Source organism: Lissotriton vulgaris, chromosome 2_1, assembly GCF_964263255.1.
Source record: "Lissotriton vulgaris chromosome 2_1, aLisVul1.2, whole genome shotgun sequence".
NCBI classification, from domain to species: domain Eukaryota; kingdom Metazoa; phylum Chordata; class Amphibia; order Caudata; family Salamandridae; genus Lissotriton; species Lissotriton vulgaris.
Genome location: NC_141687.1, coordinates 2009984790 through 2010007404, shown reverse-complemented (window position 1 = coordinate 2010007404; position 22615 = coordinate 2009984790). Strand labels below are relative to the sequence as shown.

General features: G+C 44.4%; 1 protein-coding gene across 2 annotated transcripts in view; it reads right to left on the bottom strand.

The window, feature by feature from the left end:
• BNC1 (basonuclin zinc finger protein 1) overlaps positions 1–22615 on the bottom strand; it is a 205251-nt gene that overhangs the window by 37399 nt on the left and 145237 nt on the right. For both annotated transcript variants that reach the window (XM_086958231.1, XM_086958232.1), the window contains exons 3-5: positions 21907–22009; positions 21586–21821; positions 18204–20104 (exon numbers count right to left, since the gene is read on the bottom strand). In XM_086958231.1, coding sequence (XP_086814357.1) covers positions 18204–20104; positions 21586–21821; positions 21907–22009 — 2240 coding nt within the window. The remainder of the gene's footprint in view (positions 1–18203; positions 20105–21585; positions 21822–21906; positions 22010–22615) is intronic.

Sequence of the window (22615 nt, the reverse complement as noted above, 5' to 3'; positions counted from 1 at the left end):
TACCGAGTATACTTTGAGTCCGCTGAAATCAAGTCAGCTAACAAACAGGAGCACACTGTAAATCCGTTTTCAATGTGTTTATACCATAAATGAAAATTCCCCTTCCAGCATTTGACGGACGCGTTTCGCCACTCTGGCTTTGTCAAGGTCAATGACTTTGATAAAGTTTCACCATTATAAAGTGCACGTGCAAGTTTAAAAATCCTAGTGAACATAAAAGAAGGCTACTGAATGTCCCAATACATGATTACTGAGTCGCCCATCTTAACATGTAACACATTGACTGTTGTGGAACCATATCTGATGCATAAATATTTTGTAGGAACCCGTGGAGTGGCAAGGAAAGTTATAAATTTCAAATTATAATTAAAAATGAATAAAAACTTTCCATTATGTCAAGCTTCTGTATATTCTCAAGAAAATTATAAATGAGAATTTTCACATTTTTAAATAACAATGCATAATTCTGACTCATATGTATATTTTCTGAGAAAACATGGGTTTAAGAAAATTATTCTTAAACCTGAAAGAGGCGTTGATGGTCCGTACTAGATTGGGTGCAATGGCGGCGGCAGCCCTGTGGAATATGTGCGGTGAGCAGGGGGTCTGTAGGGGCTCCCAAGTGGGTTTTCTTCATGGTTGTGGTGATATGCTCTATGGTGGCGGGATTCCAGGTCTTGATGGATGGCTTATTGATGAGGTGGGGGGTGGTGGTGTCCGGCGTCCGTTTGCTGAAGTTGTCGTAGAGGGCCTTGATCTTCAGATGGAAATAGGAGCTGAGCTTGTCGCGCACACATTATGATATATATGCGCACACACACACAGTGGAAAACACTTTTAACGTTAAAAACTGTATTACACCATAGGATAGACTTGATTTAGATGGTGGGGAGGCACTAATGTAAGGAGTGCTCCAGTTAAAAAGTTGGCCTGTGTAATTCTACATAATTTCCTTTGATAAAATTATTCAAACATACTTGAAAAGGATGTGCAATTACGCAAAAGGTGATTCAGCATTGTGTGCTATTTCTTGTCAATGATCTGAAAGAAGTTTCTTTTGGTGAAAGGACGGATAGGCACTAAAAACGAAAACACAAGAGCACAACTGCCTGTGACAAGACCAGCAGCTCGCATACTGTTCCTGTTTCCATGTTTCTGCAATATGTTTTTTAACTGAATAACACCTAAATACGGACAATTGGTGTACTGATGTAATCTCAGGAATTTCATATAACACATGGAACGCAAAATCTCGGAAATTGTAGGAGATTATGACAGCAGAACTGTAATTCTAGTTAAAAGACGAACCATGTGGACTGAAACACACAGGCACTGCAGCTTCTTTCTCAAGTGCTCTCTGAAGGAGAAAGCACATTTTGAAAGCAAATGGGAAGGTAACTCAATGCGAGGGGGGCAAGGATTATGCAAGAGTAGGGGTAGAATGTGGTTATTGGGTGGATCGCAACACCTCTGCCAAGAAAGAAATATATATATATATATATATCAAATCACTACTGCTTTTCATGCATTTAGGAGTTCGTGGTTGCTGTTTTTCCAGTGGGATTTTCCTGCAGAGTGGTGCAGCATTCTTGGATTGATTTAGAGGCTCGCCCCCTTAAAATGGTGCATGAATGGAGGGAGGAAAGGTTTATGGGGTAATGACAGAGTGCAATGAGGAAAGGAATAGGCATGTTTAGAGCAGAACTGCCATGAGGATGGCAGAGGGAGAAGGAAGATTTAGCTTTCTACTTTAGTTTAAAAAAAAATACAAGCATTGGCGAAGCCAATTGGTCTCACCTATGCAAAGGTTATTGGCTATGCCAATGTGTTTTAGCCATGTTGTACTCCTGTGTGGCTGCTGTTCAGCATGGCTAAATGTTGGTGGCATAGAGGACAGTTGTGTGTTGAGGAGCGCAGTAGAGTATTGTATAGTTTAGTGGCATACAGTGGAATGGTGTAGAGTGGAGTAGTGTCGTGGAGGGGAGTATGCATGGTGTGGCAGCACACTGCAATTACAGACAACATATTTTTAATTGAAATTACCATTATACTTCCAAATACAGTTTTACTGATAAAACTGTACAGAACATAAACGATAATTTTTGGAAATGACCAACTAGTGTATTTATTTGTTTTGATGGTATTAATGTAGTTGTTTCCCAACATTTACATTTAAAATGTGCATAATTTGTGCTGTACTAATTCTGAGATATTCTAAAATATTAGCAGTTAATTTACAGACATTTACATTTTATAATGTGCTGGAAAAAACCTTCACTTTCCCATACCAAAGTCAAAGAATGAAAAGTTAATACCAAGCTCCCTCGGAAGACCGAACCCAACATTGGACCTCTGTCTTTGAATGTACAAGAACAAAATTGATAAGCCTGTTTACAGAAAGCGAGGACTTCTGAAAGAATAAAGCAAGCACGCTGTGCTACACTTCCACAGGATAGGCTAACTGTAGCTGGGCAGCCTAAATAAAATAAAGACATCAAGCAAGCGAATGTGAGTCACAAACCACAAAGTCAATGGTAAGCAATGAGCAGACTATATTTTAGTGTAGTTCCTATATTTCCAATAGGCTTTCTCGAATGTTCAGGAAAGAGTTAACTCTCCGGATTAGACAAGAAGGGATTAGCTTCTGACAACCATACAAACATAACTACTCTGCTCCCTCAGAATAGAGAGTATCTCTAGAGTCGTGTGAAAACAATAGGCAGCTATTTCACTCAGTCAATCGTGCATACTTAGTTTCACCAGAGTGCCGCGAAATAGAGAGACAGGCGTTTTTCAATAAAAGGTGTCAGTTTATTGAGCAGTCTTCTTTCTCATGCAAGAGAAATGAATTGCCACAATTGCAATACTTATTATGAAGTAAAGTGCGTACAGTAAAAGTAGTATTATGAAATAATACTGTAAAAGCATAGATATGGTTTCTTAGCCATATGATAAAATAGATAAAATATATATACATACATAAAACCATTGACTAACGGACTCAACTGGTGCTTCTAACTACGCCTACCCCGATGTACCTGACCTAAGCCGAATACTTGGGAAGGAGTAAGTAAGTAGCAGTTTAAGTTAAGTTGGTTTAGATTGTTTTTTGCCAAGGATCTGAATCAAGAATTCTCTTTAGGGGTTTAGTCAGCTCCGTACCTTGGTAATAGAATGTGGGAGGTCTGGTATCTCTTTCTTTAGGACTCGATTACCCAGCAACCCGCAAGGGTGACTCGGGAACACCGGAGGTGGATTTTCTTGGAGTGAGAAAAAGTAGCTCTCCAGCGCGTCAAAGGGGAGGGGCGGCTTCCGTGGGCTCTCGCATCAGCTGGGCTCTCGGGCAAGTAGATAGCCGCTCTGCTCCAAACCACCGTGTGTTTGCTTAAGGCAACTGTTGGTATTTTATACCTGAAAGGTGCCGGGTTTGACGCAAGGCTGGTCATAAGACGTCACTAAGAACTAACAGTTCTTTCTGGACTCCAGGAGTTCTTGTTCAAATCAAAACAAAAGCAGGGGGGAATTTCCTGGGCTGCTAGAGGCTTGGTTTGTTAAAAAACGTATTGTGCTTTCTAGGAGTTGATGGGAGTAGCCATGCTGTACTCTGGACTGCATGGGCTATTACTGAATATGGATATGATTCTTATGCCTTTATAAGGATATTATTAATTATAACCACACAAGGGCATGAATCGGGAATATCAAATTGGGTCCTAGATAGAAATACAACAGTATGTCCAGGGAAGATTTCAGAATGTCCACAAGATGTCTTTAGCAAACCAGGCAGATGCGCTGTCTGGAAGGCTTCGACCTAAACGAGAAAAACAGTAGAAAAGGCGGCAGGGCAAATGAATAAGAGGAGGGAAGCAAGAAGATGGTGCTGTGCTGGAAAATTCCCCCTATAAATATTAAAACATGGGAACAAAAAGGAGTAGACAAACAGGACAATTCCAACTAACAGGAGCCTTAGATGCAGGATGAAGACTGGAAGGGTAACAAACACACCCAACAAAATAGTGGATAACAAAGGTGTGGTGAAAAGCTTCAATTCTACAATTCTGAATAATACAAACATTACATGGAAGCCACACTATATTTATGATACAACTGTTTTACCAATACATGTCTGAAGTCTACATTTTATAAAGAACTTTATTTTTTTTTATAAAGAATCATTTTTATGGAGACTGTTCCTGTACTTCTAATCTGCAAAAGACACACAGATGATATATTGATGTGATGAAGATTCATTAACCGGCGCCAAAGTTATTGGGAAAAGAAAAAACGCTTTTCCTAACTATAACTACCTACTGGCGGTCACCAGTAGGTAGTTATAATTAAGATATATATTATATATATATACATATATAAAGGTTATTTACTAGCAAGGTAATGTTTGAATTTAACCATTGCCATATCGGCTTTCATGCAAAATGAGTTTTCAGGTATTCAAAGTCATATTCACAAGTTCTTACTTTTGCAGCATGCCTTGTTGTTATTTAGTTCATTCCAGCATCATCTCTCAACATGGGCAACCACCACATGCAGTGCAGCGCAGTCCCCTCGCCAAGCCTCTGTTGTACATTACCTTCCTAGTATGGCGGCCAGATAGAGAATATCGCTGTAGCCCTTCCTCAATACCACCACTCAAAAATGCCAATCAGGAGAGACCATTTCTTATTTAAAATGACATGTCGTGCAACTAATATGGACACTTTTATAGCACTGAAGAAAGCAGTTTGCTGAAACGTGTCTGCTTTTATAAAGGTGTTTTTAGCAATTCCCAAAAGTGCCTACGTGTGCCGATTCATTCCATGCGCTGGAGCCGAAATTATATATATATATATATATATATATATAATAAAGCATTCCCCTGGGACCTGGCCCACCCAGCGGCTTAAATACATCGTTTTTTTCTGCATGATCAGCGCACCCAGCGTGAATTCTGCCCTGCCTTAGCAAACTCGGCTTTGCTTCATTGAAGCAAGAGCAGGGAAACCTGCTCTCCCTTCAATGAAGCAAAGCATAATTGCTTTTCCACAGGGGGAGCTGCATGTCAGCAGCTCCCCTTGTGGAAAAGCAATGCCGGCTCCCGCAGGAGGTGGCGAGCCAGCTGGACCGTGGGTGTATTGGGGCTCCCTCCAACGGAGCAGCCAAGCCCTGGGGATGGGGATCCCGGGGCCAGACGTGGCCCAGGAGGGGGGCCACTCGGCCAGTGGCCCCCTCCCTCAATTTTTTTTTTAAGTATGCCCTGCACGGGGGGTTAGGGTCCCCAGGGCTAATAGAGGCCTTAGATGGGGGGCCAGGCAACCCGCCTAAAATTTAAATTAAAAAAAATATATATGTGGCCAGGTCCCGGGAAATGGGATTCCCGGGCCAAAATTGGCCTTGGGGGTGGGGCCAAGCGGCTCCCTTCCTGTTTATTTTTTTTAAATAGGGGTCAGGCCCTGGGGAATGGGGTCCCAGGGCACGAAAAAAGGGAAAATAAGGGGCAACACAGCTCTTCTGAATTTTTTTTTTTAAAGTAAGTCAGCATCGTGCCTGTGGCTCGCCCTCTACTTGCAGCATTCTGCAAACGCGCCCCCCCTGGCGTGTTGTAAGTTGGGGAATTAATTCCCCTTGAATACTGAGGGTCTCTGGGGGCCAACTAGCTCCAGTGAGCTGTGTTGCAGAGAGGTGCTCCAAGGCTACGCCCTCTCTTTATAACACAGCTCTCGGGCGCTTACTGGAAGTAGTTGGTGAGCTAGTCGGCCCCCAAAGACCCTCAGGACTCAAGGGGACTTAATCTCCAAATTTATAACGCGTCAGAGGGTGCGTTTGCACAGTGGTGCATGGAGGGGTCGAGGCCTGATGTTACAAGTGTGCAAACAAGCCCTGCGGTGTGTTTTAAGTTGAGGTATTAAGCCCCCTTGAATCCTGAGGGTCCCTGGGGTCCAACTAGTACACCAGAAACGTCCAGTAAGCGCCACAGAGTTGTGATGCAGAGAAGTGTCAAATGGGGCGTGGCCTCTGACCACCTTTCTGCAACACAGCTCTGTAGCGCTTACTGGAGGTACCTGGTGGGCTAGTTGTCCCCCAGGGACCCTCAGGATTCAAGGGGACTTAATCCCCCAAGTTACAACCCGCTGGGGGAGGGCGTTTGCACAGTGGTGTAGGTAGGGTGCAGGCCTGATATAACAAGTGTGCAAACCACCCCCTTGTGCTTTATAAATTGGGGGATTAAGTCCCCTTGAATCCTGAGGGTTCCTAGGGACCAACTAGCCCACCAGGTACCTCCAGTAAGCGCCACAGACCTGCGTTGCAGAGAGGTGGTCCGAGGCCATGCCCCTTATTACACCACTCTGCAAACGCTGCTTCTGGTGCACTGCTGGTGGGTCGATGAGGTCCTCTTGTGTCATGAGGATGTCAGGACACAAGTGGACTTCATCCTCTGAGCAGCAGTACGCCAGAAGCCACATTTGCAGTTTGGTGTAAAAAGGGAGCGGAGCCTGGGACCACCTCTCTGCAATCCAGCTGTGTGGTGCTTACTGGAGTTATGTGGTGGGCTAGTTACCAGGCAGATTGCCATTCCTGAGGCGGAAAGCCGGGAATAGTAGCTAAGCTGTTCTCATTTTAACTGTGTGTTTTTAAACTTATCGCACTTTCTTCACTCACTTGCACCAACGCGAGTCTCATACCCTCAGCCGATTAGGCGCAGTCGGGGAGATCAGGAAGGAACGCTGCTCATCACTTGAGCCACCGTCTTGGGGCAGAATTTGGGGTGGAAAACTAGTTGTCTTGGCACCACCTGCCCTCACAAGCATAAAATGATCTTACCAACCTGGATGCGCAGGGGACGCGCGCAGTGGGTGTGCCGCCGGCACGCCAAAGGTAAGCCCACCTGTGCCCGTCCATGCCAGGCCGGGCTCAGGGGCCAGTCCCCTGCTAGAAACGACTACCTACCCCTGGGAGGACCTAAGAAGGTTACCCTTTCGCTTTGCCCCGCCATCCACGCACGCCTCAAACACCTAGGCATCCTTCAAAAGCAGAATACACATCTAGGACTCCTGCCTACCGTCCCTCGCCATAGCCAGAGGCCCATCCCGGTGCAGGTTAGAGACTCAAGGCTACGCATTTCCTACCTCAATACTCGCTCCTTAGTTAAATATCAATTAGATATCTTCCTTTTCCTCCTATCAGATAAACCAGACATCTTTTTTGTTACTGAAACATGGTTTAATGCTGACTCCTCCCCGGACATCCTGGCGGCCCTTCCAAACACTTATTAGATTTTGCATGTCGACCGGGCTTCAGGAAAGGTGGGAGGTGGAGTAGCGGCCATCATTCACAAAGACCATGTCTTCACCTCTATGTCCCCTTTAAACCTCCCTGCAGCAGACAATCTGATTATTAAACTCGATTCTAAGGCTGGCCCATTAATCTGTGTCCTAATATACAGACCTCCTCAATACATGTCCTCATTTCCTCTCTCACTGTGTGAGCAACTGGCAACTGTGGTCACGGATTATGCAAAAATACTCCTACTTGGCGACTTTAATTATTGGTGCATTGATGACTCTGGCGGCCCTCACGCCAGCGAATTAATGGAACTCCTCTCTGATCTCAATTTCAGTCACCATATCTTCTCCGCTACCCACTTCAAGGGACACACTCTGGACCAGGTGTGGAGCACTAACCTCACTGTCTCCACACCTACCATATCTCCTTGTATATAGTCCGATCACTTCCTAATTAATTTTACCATCTCTATCAGTACCTGTAGCAAGCCCCCGGCAATTGAGGGGGGTCTTATCACAAAATGGAGCACCCTTGATAAACAAGCTTTCCTGGACAGTCTAGATAGCTCCACTTCTGCAGATAATCTTGATATAGATCTGGCTGAAGCCAACATTTCAGACTGGCTACTAGCAGCAAGTAACACACATGCCCCACTTAAAAAACTAAAAACCGCCCACCGCTCGGAAGCCCAGAAGTGGTTCTCCCATGACCTGAGGGTTAAAAAATTAGCCATCTGCCAAAAAGAGCGGAAAAGGAAACTGGCTTATGACCCGGATGCTAAACTTCTATATTCGGCGGCATGAGCAGATTATAAAAAAGCCATCATCCTAGCTAAAGCCGCCTACTTCTCGGAAATAATAGAAAACTGGAAAAATAAATCCAAAGACATCTTCGCAATCGTCAACAAACTATCTAACACCGAGAGAACCCTTTCTAAACCCGTGGTCACCCAACATCTGTGCAACTCTCTCAACAAATATTTCCTAGATAAAATCGCCACCATTAAAGCCAGTATCCCAGTTACCGATTCCAAGTCGGATCCCCCGGCCGTACTGACCATGGTAAAATCCGGCTCCCCTAGGGACTGCTGCCCCCTGTACATCGTAAAGAACATCTTTCGGTTCTCTCATCTCCCATCTTGACCTTCCTTAATGAATCCTTGTCCCAGGGCAGGGTTCCTAAAGCCTTTAAGGAGGCAGTCGTTGTCCCCTTCCTCAAAAAGCCGGGAGCAGACCCCTTAAACCTCTCTAACTACAGGCCTATCTCCCTTCTCCCCCATCTGGCTAACATCCTTGAAGCGCATGCAACTACTCATTGTTCCAACTTTATAGAGCAGTCCAACTACCTAGACCCCCATCAAGCTGGGTTTCGCCCTGCCCACTCCACCGAGACGGTCATCACTGCAGTCATGGATACCCTCCGAGGTAATGCAGATAAAAGAATCCCACAGGCCCTGGTCCTTCTGGACCTTTCGGCCGCGTTGGACACGGTCGATAATACCATCTTATTTGACTGTGTTAAACAGGCCAGCATCTGCGACTCAGCTTACAGTTGGATCAGGTCCTTCTTAGCGACCGCACTTAAGCGGTCCGCCTGGCCCCTTTCACTGCTCGCAAACTCCACACATCCTGTGGGGTCCCTCAGGGTTACTCACTGTCACCCTTGCTGCTTAATCTGTATTGGTTTCCTTTGATTCAGTCCCTGAAAGCATTTAAGGCCATTACGTTCAATTATGCTGATGATCTTCAACTGATCTTTACAATAGATAACGAATAGTTTCCTACCGGTTAGCGTAGTTTTGCAGCGTGAATCTTTCTGGATTCACTATGCTGTGCATATTCCGCCATCTAGTGGTTGGAGTTCGGAAAGTGCTTTGTATTATTATATATATAGATTTTTTTGCTGTGGGAGGTTGCGAAACCGGATCCCTCTGGTGAGGCTACAACCCCCATCGTTTGTGTGCAGGCTCTCTGATTATTTTTCCCGCCATGGAGATCGGAGGTGCCTCAAAGATTTCGGTGAAAAGACAGGAGCTGATGCAGCAGGCAGAAGAGGCCCACCAGAAACTCCCAAGGAGATAGGTGGTAATGACAGAGTTGCATGCGGGAGAAATATTGAGCAAAGCAGCTGGTTTGGCGCTGCTCACCTTATTCCTCATGCAGCAAGGCAAGTACACTTGGTTGCCTTTACAAAACTGTCCCGAGACGGTAAGGGGATTTTCTGCACTGAACAAATACTTCATCCACAAAGGAGGTAAGATTTTTATCTTGAATGTAGGATAGCATCATGACGGATGAAATGCTCCACGCACAAGCGGGGGTGATCATTGACAAGGACCTTTCCTTAAAAACTCAAGTAGGCACAGTGGTGCTCTCCAGTTTCTTCCAGCTTCGTAGGATCAGGAAGATCAGCCGGATGCTAACTCAATCGGCCCTGATCCAGGTGGTGATAGCTTTAGCACTATCGAACTTGGACTATGCCAATTCCATCTATTTAGGCATTCCACTTTTCCTCAGCAAACGTCTCCAATTGGTTCAAAATCAGGCCGCCAGATTGATCCATCAGCAACCGCGTTGGCAATCAGCCAGACCTTTGCTAAAAAAAACTTCACTGGCTCCCTATCCCTCAACGAGTTGCTTTTAAAAACGGCCTGTATTATTTTTAAGTCCCTCCACATTCACAGCCCCCAGTTCATTAACAACCTCCTGCCTAGGTACATCCCCTCTCGCAACCTCCGGTCTGCGAACCTCCATCTTCTGGCCACCCCCCCTTTTAAACTTCAACACCAGGGCGGACGCAGGTTCGCAACTTTAGCTTCCAGATTCTGGAACTCCCGCCCTTTGGATAGCCGTTCCTGTAACAATTTCCTAACTTTTAGGAGACTGTTCAAAACTTGGCTATTCACACAGGCCCAAGTGTAACTCCTGCTGGCCCTGGCATCTGCTAGATTTGCTCCATGAAACCTCTGGGTGTTCGTGCGCTCTAGAAGAGATTGATAACATAACATAACATAACATAGTTGGCCCCCAGGGGCCCTCAGTATTTATGGGGACTTAATCCTCCAACTTAGAACGTGCCAGGGGGCGTGTTTGCAGAGTGGTGGAGAAAGAGGGCATGGCCTCCCAGCAATCCCACGGTGTGGGGATTACTGGAGGTAAGAGGTAGGCAAGTTGGTCCCTAAAGGAACCCCAGCAGCGAAGGGGTCTTCAACCCCCATCCAAGAGCGCGCCAGAGAGGGCATTTGTAGAGTGGTGGGAAGAGGGCGCGTGGCCTGCTCTTTGAACTCCGCAATGCTGCTGTGTGGGTTTCACTGGAGGTAATAGGAGGGGTAGTTGGCCCCCCAAGGATGTCCTTGGGGGCCAAGTATCCCTCGTTACCTCTAGTAAGTCCTGCACAGTGGGATTGCTAAACCGTCTTCGGAGGTCATGCCCCGCTTTCTCCACCATTCTGCAAACGTGTCTCCTGGCAGACTACGGGATGGGGGATGAAGTCCAATTTACACCTGATGGACTTTGGGGGCCAAGAAGCCCTACTGGTACCTCCTGTAAGCCCTATGCAATGGAATTCCTGAGCACTGGTCGGAAGCCCAGCACCCTTTCTCTACCACTCTGCAAATGCGACTACTAGTTAAAAAAAGTGTTTAAAATGTAATATGTTTCGCATTTGGGAGACTTAGAGCTCTGTTGCTTCTTTCAGCAATTCTCTTGCCACTTTGTGCACTTCTCTTGCCCGTTTCTGAACCTCTTGCCTCTTTTTGCACCTCTTGCCTATTTCTGCACTTCTCTTGCCTCATTCTGCACCCCTGTTGCTTCATTCTGCACCGGTCTTGCTTCTTTCTGAAGCCCTGTTGTCTTGCCCCACCTCTTTTACTTCTTTCTGAACCCTTGTTGTCTCTTTCTGCACTCGTCTTCCTTCTTTCTGTACCTTTCCCGCCTCATTTTGCATCTCACTTGCATCTTTTTGCACTTGGCTTGCTTCTTTCTACATCTCTGTTGCTTCTTTTAGCCATTCTCTTGCCTCTTTGTGCACTTCTCTTGGATGTTTTTGCACCTCTCTTGCCGTTTTTGGACCTCTGTTGGCTCTTTCTGCAGCTCACTTGCTCCTTTCCACACTTCTCTTGACTCTTTCTGCACCGCTGTTGCTTCATTCTGCACTATCCATGCTTCTTTCTGCACCTGTCTTGCTTCTTTCTGCACCGGTTGACTCGTTCTGCACGTCATTTGCCTCTTTCTGCACCTCATTTGCTTCTTTCTGCACCCCTGTTGTCTCTTACTGTACTTGTCTTTCCTCTTTCTGTACCTTTCCTGTCTTTCTGCACTTCTCTTTCTTCTTTCTACAACTCAATTGCTTCTTTCAGAAATTATCTTGCCTCTTTATGCACTTCTCTTCTTTCTGCACCCCTCCTCCCTCTTTCTGTAGCTCTCTTGCCTCTTTGTGCACCTCGCCTACCCCTTTCTGCACCCCTTTTGCCTCTTTTTACACCTCTGTGGGTTCTTTCTGCACTGTTCTCGCTTCTTTCTGCACCTTACTTGCCTCTCTGCACTTCACTTACTTTTTCCTGCAACCCTCTTACCTCTTTCAGCACCCGTGTTGCTTCTTTCAGCACTTCCTTGCCTCCTTCTGCACTTATTAGTTAAAGGTTGTTTTAATCCCCCTGCCCCATTATGTACTAGGGCCATTCAGGGGAGGTCATGCCAGTCACAGGGATACCCCAACCCATAGTGTACCCTAGTGTATGTAGGTGTTTTCACTGTATTCAAAGTGTCTTTCAGCATAGCACTGGCTCCAGGCCTGGTTAGTCAGTGTCAGTTACCACCAGTACCCGGCAGCAAAAAGTTGGGGGCACAGGATGACTCTGCAACAAAGCCTCGTTCTGCTCCTCTGTTGGTTCTTTGTGCACCTTTCTTAGTCTTTCTGGACTTGATATTTGATATTTGATATTTATGGTTTTTTGTAAAACGCAGCTTTCGCTCCCGAGGGAGCATCTTGGCGCTGTACCCAACAGCAGATCTACTTGGATAGCATGGATCAGATGGCTGCGAGAACTGAGGAGTCAGATTGAGAGTAAATCCACGTCTTCAGGGCTTTCCTGAAAAGGCTTTCTGAGGGGGCATGCCTAAGATTAGGGGGGAGGCAATTCCATGCCCTAGCAGCAAGGAATGAAAAGGTCTTTCCACCCTTTGTTTTTAATTTGATTCGGGGTTCAGAGAGGAAATTCGCGCCTGATGACCTCAAGCAGCGAGTTGGGGTATAATGCTGAAAGCGCTTGATCAGGTAAGCTGGGCCCGTGCACTGGTTGGCTTTAAAGACAGTGACTAAAAGCTTAAACAAGATTCTCTTGTGGAGGGGCAGCCAATGGAGTGAGTTAAGGGCTGCAGTGGCCGAAGACCTACGGGGGAGTTTCAGGACGAGCCTGGCCGCTGCATGTTGAACGGTTTGTAGTTTTTTTAGTGAGGACTTCTTAATGCCTGCTAGGAGGCCGTTACAATAATCCAGCCGGGAAAGGATGAGCGCAACCACGACTGATTTCCTGGCTGAGATGGGCAAGAAATAAAAAAATTTCTTTAGTTGCCTGATTAAGCTGAAACAGCGTCCTGCGGTAATACGCACATGTTCATCGAAGCTGAGGGAAGCATCTAATTGAACTCCCAGATTGCGGGCTGACACAACCGCGCTTGGTGGTGCTTCAGAATTTTGGGGCCACCACTCTTTAGGGGAAAAGAGTGTGCCTTTACCGAGAGGTATTATTTCGGTTTTGGCGCTGTTACATTTCAGATGATTCATGTTAAGCCAGGAAAAGACTTCTGAAAGGCAATTTTGGAGTCTGATGGCAGCGTCAGGGATTCTTTTGTCAATAGTGACGACGAGTTGAGTGTCGTCAGCATAGGATGTCACTAGAATCCCATGTGACTCAATCAACGTAAGGAGGGGGGCCATGTATACATACTTCTGCATTTTTCTTGCTTCTTTCAGCGCCGTTCTTCCTCTTTCTGCACATGTCCTACCTTTGTAGGCATAGTTAGAAATTAGCATTTAAAAACCCATAGAAATTAACTGAACAAAACACAGGTTTCAGGGCCGTTATAGTTATTTGGACATTTCACTAGTACAAAACCAGAAAAATGTGGCTGTTATAGTTAGTTCAGCTAACTATAACTCGGCCCCCTTAATGCACTGCTGATGACCTCACATATTACATCATTCATGGCATGGTCAGTGATATCACTTTGAACAGATTTTGTCGATTCCACCACTGCATAGAGTGATGTGGGCGGTGGCTACCAACACCAGACTCTGAAGTTGACCCAGTGATGAGACAGAGATTCTTGTAGAGGTCCTATGTGTAGTTTGGTATGTGGGACTACTGAAATAAAAGATGCCATCATTAGCAGAAGTCACAGAAATGACCTGGCTGGGATCTGACTCCCTGTTTTGAAACTGTTGAATTAGTGTTAGTATGCTGTATATTCGGCCTTTATTTGGGTATGCCAATGAGTGTCCAGCATGGCCCATAGGTATGGTTGTATGTTGGATAGTAGTAGATGTGACTTTTGTAGGCTATTGGCAAACCATAGTTGATGCAACAAGGTTAGGGTTTATTGAGTATTGTATTTGTAAAAGCTGTGAGTGTTTGCTTTTATTACCAGTCATCTAAGTATGGGAAAACATAATATTTTGTCTGCATAGATGTGCCGTTATCACTGCTAGACATTTTGTGAAAACTCTTGGTGCGGTGGTAATCCTGAAGGGAAGAGCCTTGAATTGATAATGTTTTCCAAGAAACAGAAACCTTACATATTTTCTGTGAGCTGAAGGAACAGGTATATTGAAGTAGGCGTTCTTTAGATCTAAGGTAGCCATGAAGTCTCTCTTTTGTAATGAAGGAATGATCCCTTGAAGGGTGACCATTTGGAAGTGTCCTGACATGATTTAATGGTCTGATATCGAGAATGGATCGCAGCGACCCATCTTTTTGGGAATTTTGGGTATAGTGAACTAACTCCTGTTCCCTGAAACTGTTTTTGAACTGGTTCTATTGCTCCTTTTTGTAATAGAGCTAGTATTTCTTATTGCAGTAGAATTTGATGTTGACTGGACAATTTGTAAATGCAATATGGAATATTTGGAGGAATTGTAATCCTCTCCAGACAGTAACCATTTTGGATAATAACCAACACACATTGATCTCTTGCAATTGATTTTTAAATGTTGAGAAATTGTTGAAGACGAACCCCCGACAAGTGTTAAGTGGTTGGGGGAATGGTAAGGAAGTCATTGTTTGTTATTGGCGTTTAAGGAACTGGTATTATTTCCTTTGCCTCTTCCTTTAAAATTGTTCCCTATATACAATCCCCTGCAATCTGTTTTTGAAGTAAAGGTTTGTCCTTGTGTTTTGTATGCTGACCCAGTGGTGTCTGTCTGAGGTAGGAGATCTTGCACCTTGCTTGTAATTGGGTCTATGAAAGGAACCTTGGTATTAGTTTGTTTGAACCTATGAATAGTAATTTATTTATTTATTTATTTTTTGGCATTTCTTAAGCGCGAACAAATGCCCGCAGGCGTCTCGGCGCTGTACTCTCCTTAGCTTGGCGTCAGACTTTTAGAGGTTAAATAGCCATGTTTTCAATTTCTTCCTGAATGACAGGAGATTTGGACTGGATCTTATGGATTGAGGAAGTGTATTCCATAGTTTTGGGGCGGCAACCAGGAAACGTCTGTCTCCCCAGTTGACTAACTTAGTCCGAGGAACAATCAGGTCGTTCAGCTTAGCTGAACGGAGTGGCCGGGAAGGGATATATGGAACCAGGTTGTCTCTCAGGAATTGAGGTGCTTGTTGGTGTAATGATTTGTAGACAATGCACAATGTTTTGAATTTAATTCTGTTCCTGATAGGAAGCCAGTGAAAGCTTCTCAAGACTTCAGTTATGGGTTTGAATTTGGGAATGTTTGAGAGAAGTCTCGCTGCTGCGTTCTGAACTGTCTGCATTTTCTTGATGACTCTAATTTGGGCCTTTGCGAACAGGCCATTGCAATAATCTAATGCAGACAGGACAAGAGCGCTAACTAATGTCTTGCCTACATTTTTGGGGAGGAAAGGAAGGATCTTCTTTACCAAGCGTAATTTGTAGAACGCTGTGGTGGCCGTTTGGTTGGCATGAGCCATAAAGTTCAGGTTGTCGTCAAACATGACACCCAAATTTCTCACCTTCGTGGATGGTTTCGGTAAGGTTCCAAAGAATGACGGCCACCATGCCAGGGACCAGGCAGGGCTGAGGTGGCCAAAGGTTACCACCTCGGTTTTATCCGAGTTCAGTTTTAAGCAGTTTGCTGACATCCACTGTCCGATAGCCAACATACCTGCTTTAAAATTCTCCGCTACTGCTTCCCCATCATCTCTGACGGCCAGAATCAACTGGGTGTCATCCGCATATGAGGTAAGGTTCATCCCATGTGCTTTGATTGTTTTAGCAAGGTCCGACACATAGATGTTAAATAGTGTCGGACTCAGGGATGAACCTTGAGGTACCCCACATGGCAAGGACAACTCGGCAGATTCGAATTGTCCTAAGATGACTGCCTGGGATCTGTCCGCCAGAAAGGATGCCAGTAATTTTTTAGCCAGGTCTTGCACGCCCATCTTTTCAACACGGTTGACCAAGGTCTTGTGGTCAACCATGTCGAAAGCGGCCGATAGATCCAGGAGCACCAACTTTGCTGCACCTACTTGGTCCCGGATTCGTCGGATGTCATCCGCCGCTTTGATGAGCGCCGTTTCTGTTCCATGAAACTTGCGGAATCCAAATTGGGTTTCATCGAGCAGGTGGTGTTGCTCGATAAATTCCGCAAGTTGAATGTTCATGGCTTTCTCAGCTATTTTAGCCAGAAGCGGAAGGTTAGCTATAGGCCTGTAGTTTTTCAACTCCGTTTTATCTAATCCAGATTTTTTCAGAAGAGGCTTTAGTAAGGTCTTTTTTAGAAGGCTAGGGAAAATTCCTGTGCGGAACATTAGATTACAGATTTGTGTTATGACAGGAATCACAGTGTCCATTAATGGTAGGAGAGTTTGCAGGGGACATGGATCCAATGCTGAGCCGGATTTAATGGATTTAATAATGTCCTGGGTTTGATTATCTGTGATTTCTATAAACTGGGGAAAAAAAATTTCAGTAGGTGGCATTGTTATATCCTCAATGCTGTGTTTATCAGCGGAGTTAAATGCTGAGAAGATATCATTCACTTTGGTGAAAAAGAAGGATGCTAGTGAATCACAGAAACTTTGCGAGCAAGGAGGGTTCAAGTCGGGAACATCTCCTGCAAGCTGTTTGGTTATGTCAAAGAGCTTTTTAGAGTTTTTTGCGCTTTCGATTTGCTCGCTATAGTACCTTTTTTTTGCCTCTATGATCAGGAGTTTGTATTGAGTCTGAAGCTCCTTATACGTATTTTTACTTTCATCGTCATAGTTTTTCCTCCAGTGTCTCTCTTTGTTCCTACATATCTGTTTATGTTTTCTAAGTTGTTCTGTGTACCAGGGTGCTGATGGGGAACTTCTATTTCTGGACATTCTTTTGACTGGAACTAGTTTGTTACCAATAGTGCCAGAGTATTTTAATGGCTGTGCAAAGGCATTTCACACAGGGGCCAGATATTTGGAGTGTTGATTCTATGGCTTGATTTGAGGGTGCATGTGGGTAACTGAAGCAGTAATTGAGTTGAGCATATGAAGTTTTACTGGTGAATGTGAACTGAATACTGCGGTATACAAAGGGCTGCACCCCGACACATCTAGACTGTACCCTTTCCGTATCATGGCAGCACCTGAGTTAACATACTAAGATAGAATTGTTTATTAAACTTCAAATAATCTTGCCTTATTGCGGAACATATTTATTTTGTCACTTTCATGGTATCACTTGCTGACTTGCTGTAATGTCATTGGGTCAAAGGTTACGGAGTATCAAGTCATGTCAAAGGCGGCAAAAGCCACATGATGTCTTTCTGTGATGATATCAGAGGTCAAATTGCAGATGGGGTCACTTCTACTACCCATGGCATATGGTGAATCAAGATCCAAAAATGATTTCTCTTTTTATTGCAAGGGGGTGTGCAGCCCGTTGCCCCCGTTACTCAACCCACAGGGGAAACTAAACAAACGCTTAAGATGAACACCATTTAATGTCGACTTTGGCCCTAATTCACTTATGCAAGGTTGATTACTGCATGGTTTTATCAAAACCAACTATGTCCTCCACTCCAGTACATAGTTCATGCCTTTAGAGGACTCTATTGTCTTCAACCAGAGCTATAGCAAAAATTAAGGGAGTAAACCCCTGAAAGCGGTTTGTGTCCCTCTTCTTTTAGTATCCAATATTTGTATTTGACAAAAAATAAATTCATGTCAGTTGAACTTTGGAACCCAGAACCTGCTGCATGCATGGTTGAGATTTAGGACACTGAGGTAAATGTCAGGGTAACAACAGAGCTGGTTGAGATGGGCTGCAGTTGTTTCTTTACTGATTATTGATTGACATTAGTTAACTCATCCCCCAAACTATGCTTCCAACTAAGCAGTTTATAAAGAGACATGTTTATCATGGTCCACAAAGTGCCACGTTGTGTCTACCAAAATTGCAATTAATTTCCTTTTCGAGAGTTTTCATGTTAAAATGTGGTCAAGAAAAATGTAATTGAGCTGCATTCTTTTCACACTGATTTTCTAAACTATATGTTAATGGAAAACAAATGTAAAAGTTAGACCACTGAGAGCCTGAAAATAGAAGCAACACATTTCCGTTTGAAGAGAGACACCATTAATGACCCTATTTCAAAGTTCACCATCTAAACAATTACATTTTTCCCACATCAAAATGACATGCATTCCTCTTAAATACGCATTAAGCCCTGAAGCTGGTAATTCCTCGCCTTACCTTTCTCTGCTCCTGCGGGAAGGGAATGCGGCGTTGCAGCCCTCAATTGTGCAAATGTGCATTTCTTTAAGATGTACGTTCCTGTAATGCATTTTTACACTGTAAGGGTTGGTAAATGTCTTATTGCAGATCTCACAGTGGAAACGACTGTCTTCCTTCATCGTCCCCAAGACATGCTGACTGAGGTCCAGCCCTTTACAGTCATCGTAAGGAGCAAGGTTCGACCTCCTGTCTTGTAGGGAGCTGTAAAAGCTCCTGTTCAGTAGATGCTGATGCAAAGCCACATCGTCTGAATGCTGTTTGTCAGAATGATGATCTATATATGAAAGAGGATCAGGCAACGGCTTAAAAAAATCCACGCCCTTTGGACGCTCATACGTATTGTCAAGAAGATCTGTTTTAAAAGAAGGATCATCCATGCCCTCCTCCTCTGAAAGAGGCAGGTCTTGCTCAGAGTCCGAAGAGTCGCTGAAAGACTTCGAACCAATGGATGACTCCGCCTTTAGTGTCGGTTTCCCATCAGTGCTGTCAGGATGCACCCCAGTGCTCACCCGACAGGCAGTGTGCATTTCTAGATTTTTCCCATCACGTGATTCCAGCTCACCATCACTTACCACCTGCTGAAGGGGACCACCTTCAGAACTGACCCGATCGGGGTTTACATTTTCTGGCTCGACAGATTCTTTCTCGATTTTAATAGGCATGCTGGATTTACGAGACTTCTTTTTGGGCTGGGCATCAAACGGCACGTCTTTTGATGAAAGATGCTCAGTCTGAGATGATGAAACTACAGGCAAGGAAGGGAGAGTAACAGGGGTATTTGCGAGTTCAAGTGGAGTGACTGGGCTGCGATAAAATGGAAGAACCGGTTGAACAGTTTTCAGGTTTGGGAACAGAACGCCGCCATTTTGACCCATGTTGGGAAAACTAGGTGGCACTTTTAAGTCTGTACAAGAGGTTACATAGTTCGGGGCCCCTCTATTGTCTGAATGTGCAGGGATGTGGTCTGTCCTTTTATTGTTTTCTGACACCGATATCCTCAGGCCGTTCCTCAGATCTTTATCTCTGTTATTTCTGTTCATTGGCATGTGAAGTCGTGGGTTGGGATTTGAGCTATGGCGATTCCGGCTGCGCAGAGAGCTGAAAACCATATTGCAGCCTTCAATGGTGCACCTGTGTTTTATCTTTAGGTGCACGGCATTGTAGTGTATTTTGAGAGTGCCTTTGTCGTAGAATGTCTTTTCGCATGCTGTGCAGTAGACACGCCCTTTCCGTGGCCCACTGCCATTTCGCTCAGCTGCCCTCATGCTTTCTGGGGACAGCGGCGTCATTTCAAGCTTGGCTCCTGCATCATGTGAACTAGAATCACTTAGTGGGCTATCATCTTCGATTTTAGTGCTGACAGATTGGATCGGGACACTGGTATCTTCATTTTCCAGTTGAAATGAAGCAGAACTGGAAGTCAAGAAGCTGCTTTCAGGAAATTCGCTATGATCATCTTGTTTGCTTTCACTGACCTTCATTTGACCTTGCCGAATCAAATGTCTGTTGGGTGTTGAACCCAGCAAAGGTGGAGGCAGAGGACTGAAAAACTGGAATGGCAGCATGAAAGCCATATTGTTTACAAGGTTTTCAAAGTGATGAATGTTGGAGGGGTTTATTTTTTCTAAGGGAGCCGGAGGCGGTGGGCTACATCTGTGACTACTGCTTTCTATAAATGCCCTGATATCGGAATTAGTTCTGGCAGTTGGCATTACCACCGATAGTCCTTCTTTCTCTTGGACTGCCATTAACTCCACAATTGACTTTGTCTCGCCAAATCGAAGAAATTGCTGCAAGGCAGCCAGTTCCTCTTCGTTGGTCATTATGTTCCAGTGATCCAGTACTTTCCCAGTTCCATCCTAGAAAAGAAATGGGACATCAGAAGCATAATTAGGATACCACGTCAACAATAATTAAACTTATCAAATGATCAACATGCAGTCCATGTGTAGTAACATGTATACAGAAGTTGTCAGTGGGTGATCTGCAGGTCTGCACAGCCTTGTTGCTTCATCCCCTTGTTTATGTTAGTGCTAAGTGTTGCAGCCATCTTACGTATTTGGCCCTCTGACCTCAGTACACCCTCCTAGGGAGAGCAGGGCAGGGTTCCTTAAATCAGCATAGGATTTACACAACATGCGGACCGCAATCTAGCTGCAGAACCTCAGTGTCACCAGTTCCACTGCGACACGTGTCCTATGTCGGGAAAATGCTACAGACCTGTTCTGCAAAACTGCCTAAAATATCACAATTTAACCCTACTGAGAATAACTTTCATCAAACACTGGAAAACATACGCCATCTGCCTCAAGAGCAACCCCGCTTATCAAATTGGTCGATTCATTTATTTTTTGCTGACATGTATGAATTTGCTGCGCTAATCCTTTGCCTGCAAATGTATCCCATTCGTTAAAGCGGATGTCAACATTTTATCATTGAATATAAAAAGTGATTATGGTTATTGCCCTTTTTGCTTTTCTAGAAGACATACGTGTAAAATATATGTGGGGCATTTCTGAATGTCCTCTCAGAATTCTTCATGCAGACGTTTTAAAGACATCTGTGATAGCTTTGCTTTTTTGAAGATATCCCCTATAGTTGTTTTAGGTCACCAGTAATATTTGTCTTCATGTCAAATTGATATATTTTCTTTGTAAAACAATTATATACACAGTCATCATGGCAACTGGAGGCCCCGAAGTGCAAACTTCAGAGAATAGAGCAATCTAATACCTAGATAGGGGCGATCATTTCTGCAAAGCATTCTACTGGAAGGTTTAAAAGTCTTCCGAGCCACTAAGAGCAGAGAGAACAAATGAACCTGTATTGATCGCTTGCCAGCGCTCACATACACAGCTGTAATTACTCCAGAGTGTTGGAGTTCTTTCAAATTCTAGCAAGGCTGAACTTTTCCCAATCACTACAATAAATATTTTATGACAGCACATGTATTTGATGGCCTACTGAGATTCTTCACAGTGCATGTAAGAGTTTCTAAGATGGCGAAGAATGTATTGTCATCAATATTTCATGTGATCGTTTCAAGGTAATTGATGCCATATTTGTAATCTTAACACTAAAACGCAAGATTATCAAGATCATTAAATATTGATCCGTGTCATAATGTAAGATCATGATGTTACTTTAGGTAAAAGGGCAATTTGTGGCTCTTGGAAGGAGCGGCAATTTATCCTATACAAAATATTTCATTAGCTCAGGTCTGTTCTCAGTTGCTCTACGTTTTCTTTTCATTTGGTGTCCAAGACTCTGTACACCATCGAGCGCAGTGTGTCACTGTATGCATCCCCACCCTGTTCCACATCCTCGTCGACTCCAGTACCTGAAGGACATAGCCACGAATGTAATCTTGCAGAGTCCAGTCCAGCGCCTGCAGGATATGAATCACCTCGTCCTGTTTGAGGACGCTGAAAAGGCGGTCCAGCAGGATCTTGAGACGGATGGGGATGGCTTGCGTTCCGTACAGCATGAGACTGCAGATATCGAAGACTACATTCGACTGCACTATCTCGACCTGGCCGGTTGGATACACATAGGGTATCCTTAATTTGCTTAGGGCTGGAAAAAAAAAAACGAAAATATCAGGCAATAATTTACACCCTTGATTCAAAAACAATATCCCCTTAAAAGGTGCAAAGGTTACCATGAGCTACCCATCCGTGCCTGCACTGGTCGCACTGCCGATTGTTTATTTTTCCTGGCTTATAACTTGGACAGCTGCAGTTCACTAAAGTGCATCGGATAACCTGCAAGTGGACAAAAACCTATGTGTATAAATCTGACATATAATATGAGCCAAAACAATCACAATAAACAGTTTTAAGTACGGGGGTGGGGGTTAAGGTGGAAGAAGCACATTAGAACCACTGATGTCTGCATTAAAAAAATATTCCACACATTATCGAAGTCTGACTAGTCTGATTGATTGAAGTGCATTTCTAAAGTGCACAGATACCGGGTCAGACGTTGTAGTATATTAAGTGAGGTAACCGGGGATACCAGCACCCAACCCTAGCTTGTCCAATGAAACTCCTGTTCTCATGGAACATGGAAGCAGCAACGCGCTCTGTTTTTACATTCCATTTCCACTTCTTTCCCTTCCAATAGTCCCTCAGCAGCAAACAGAAGACTATTGAGCAGATAAACGTGCGATAAGAATTCAAAACTGTGATTTCATTGGAATGTCAAAAGTTGTGTAAAGTCACTGTTGCTGGTCCTGGCAATACAGAGATTCCACTTCAATGGAAGACGGATACTTTTAGAGGTCAGATTCTAAAGATGTACACTGCTTTTTCATTGTAAAGCTCCTATCCCTACAACCAGGCCTGAAATTGTTCTTTCAGATCTCGCCT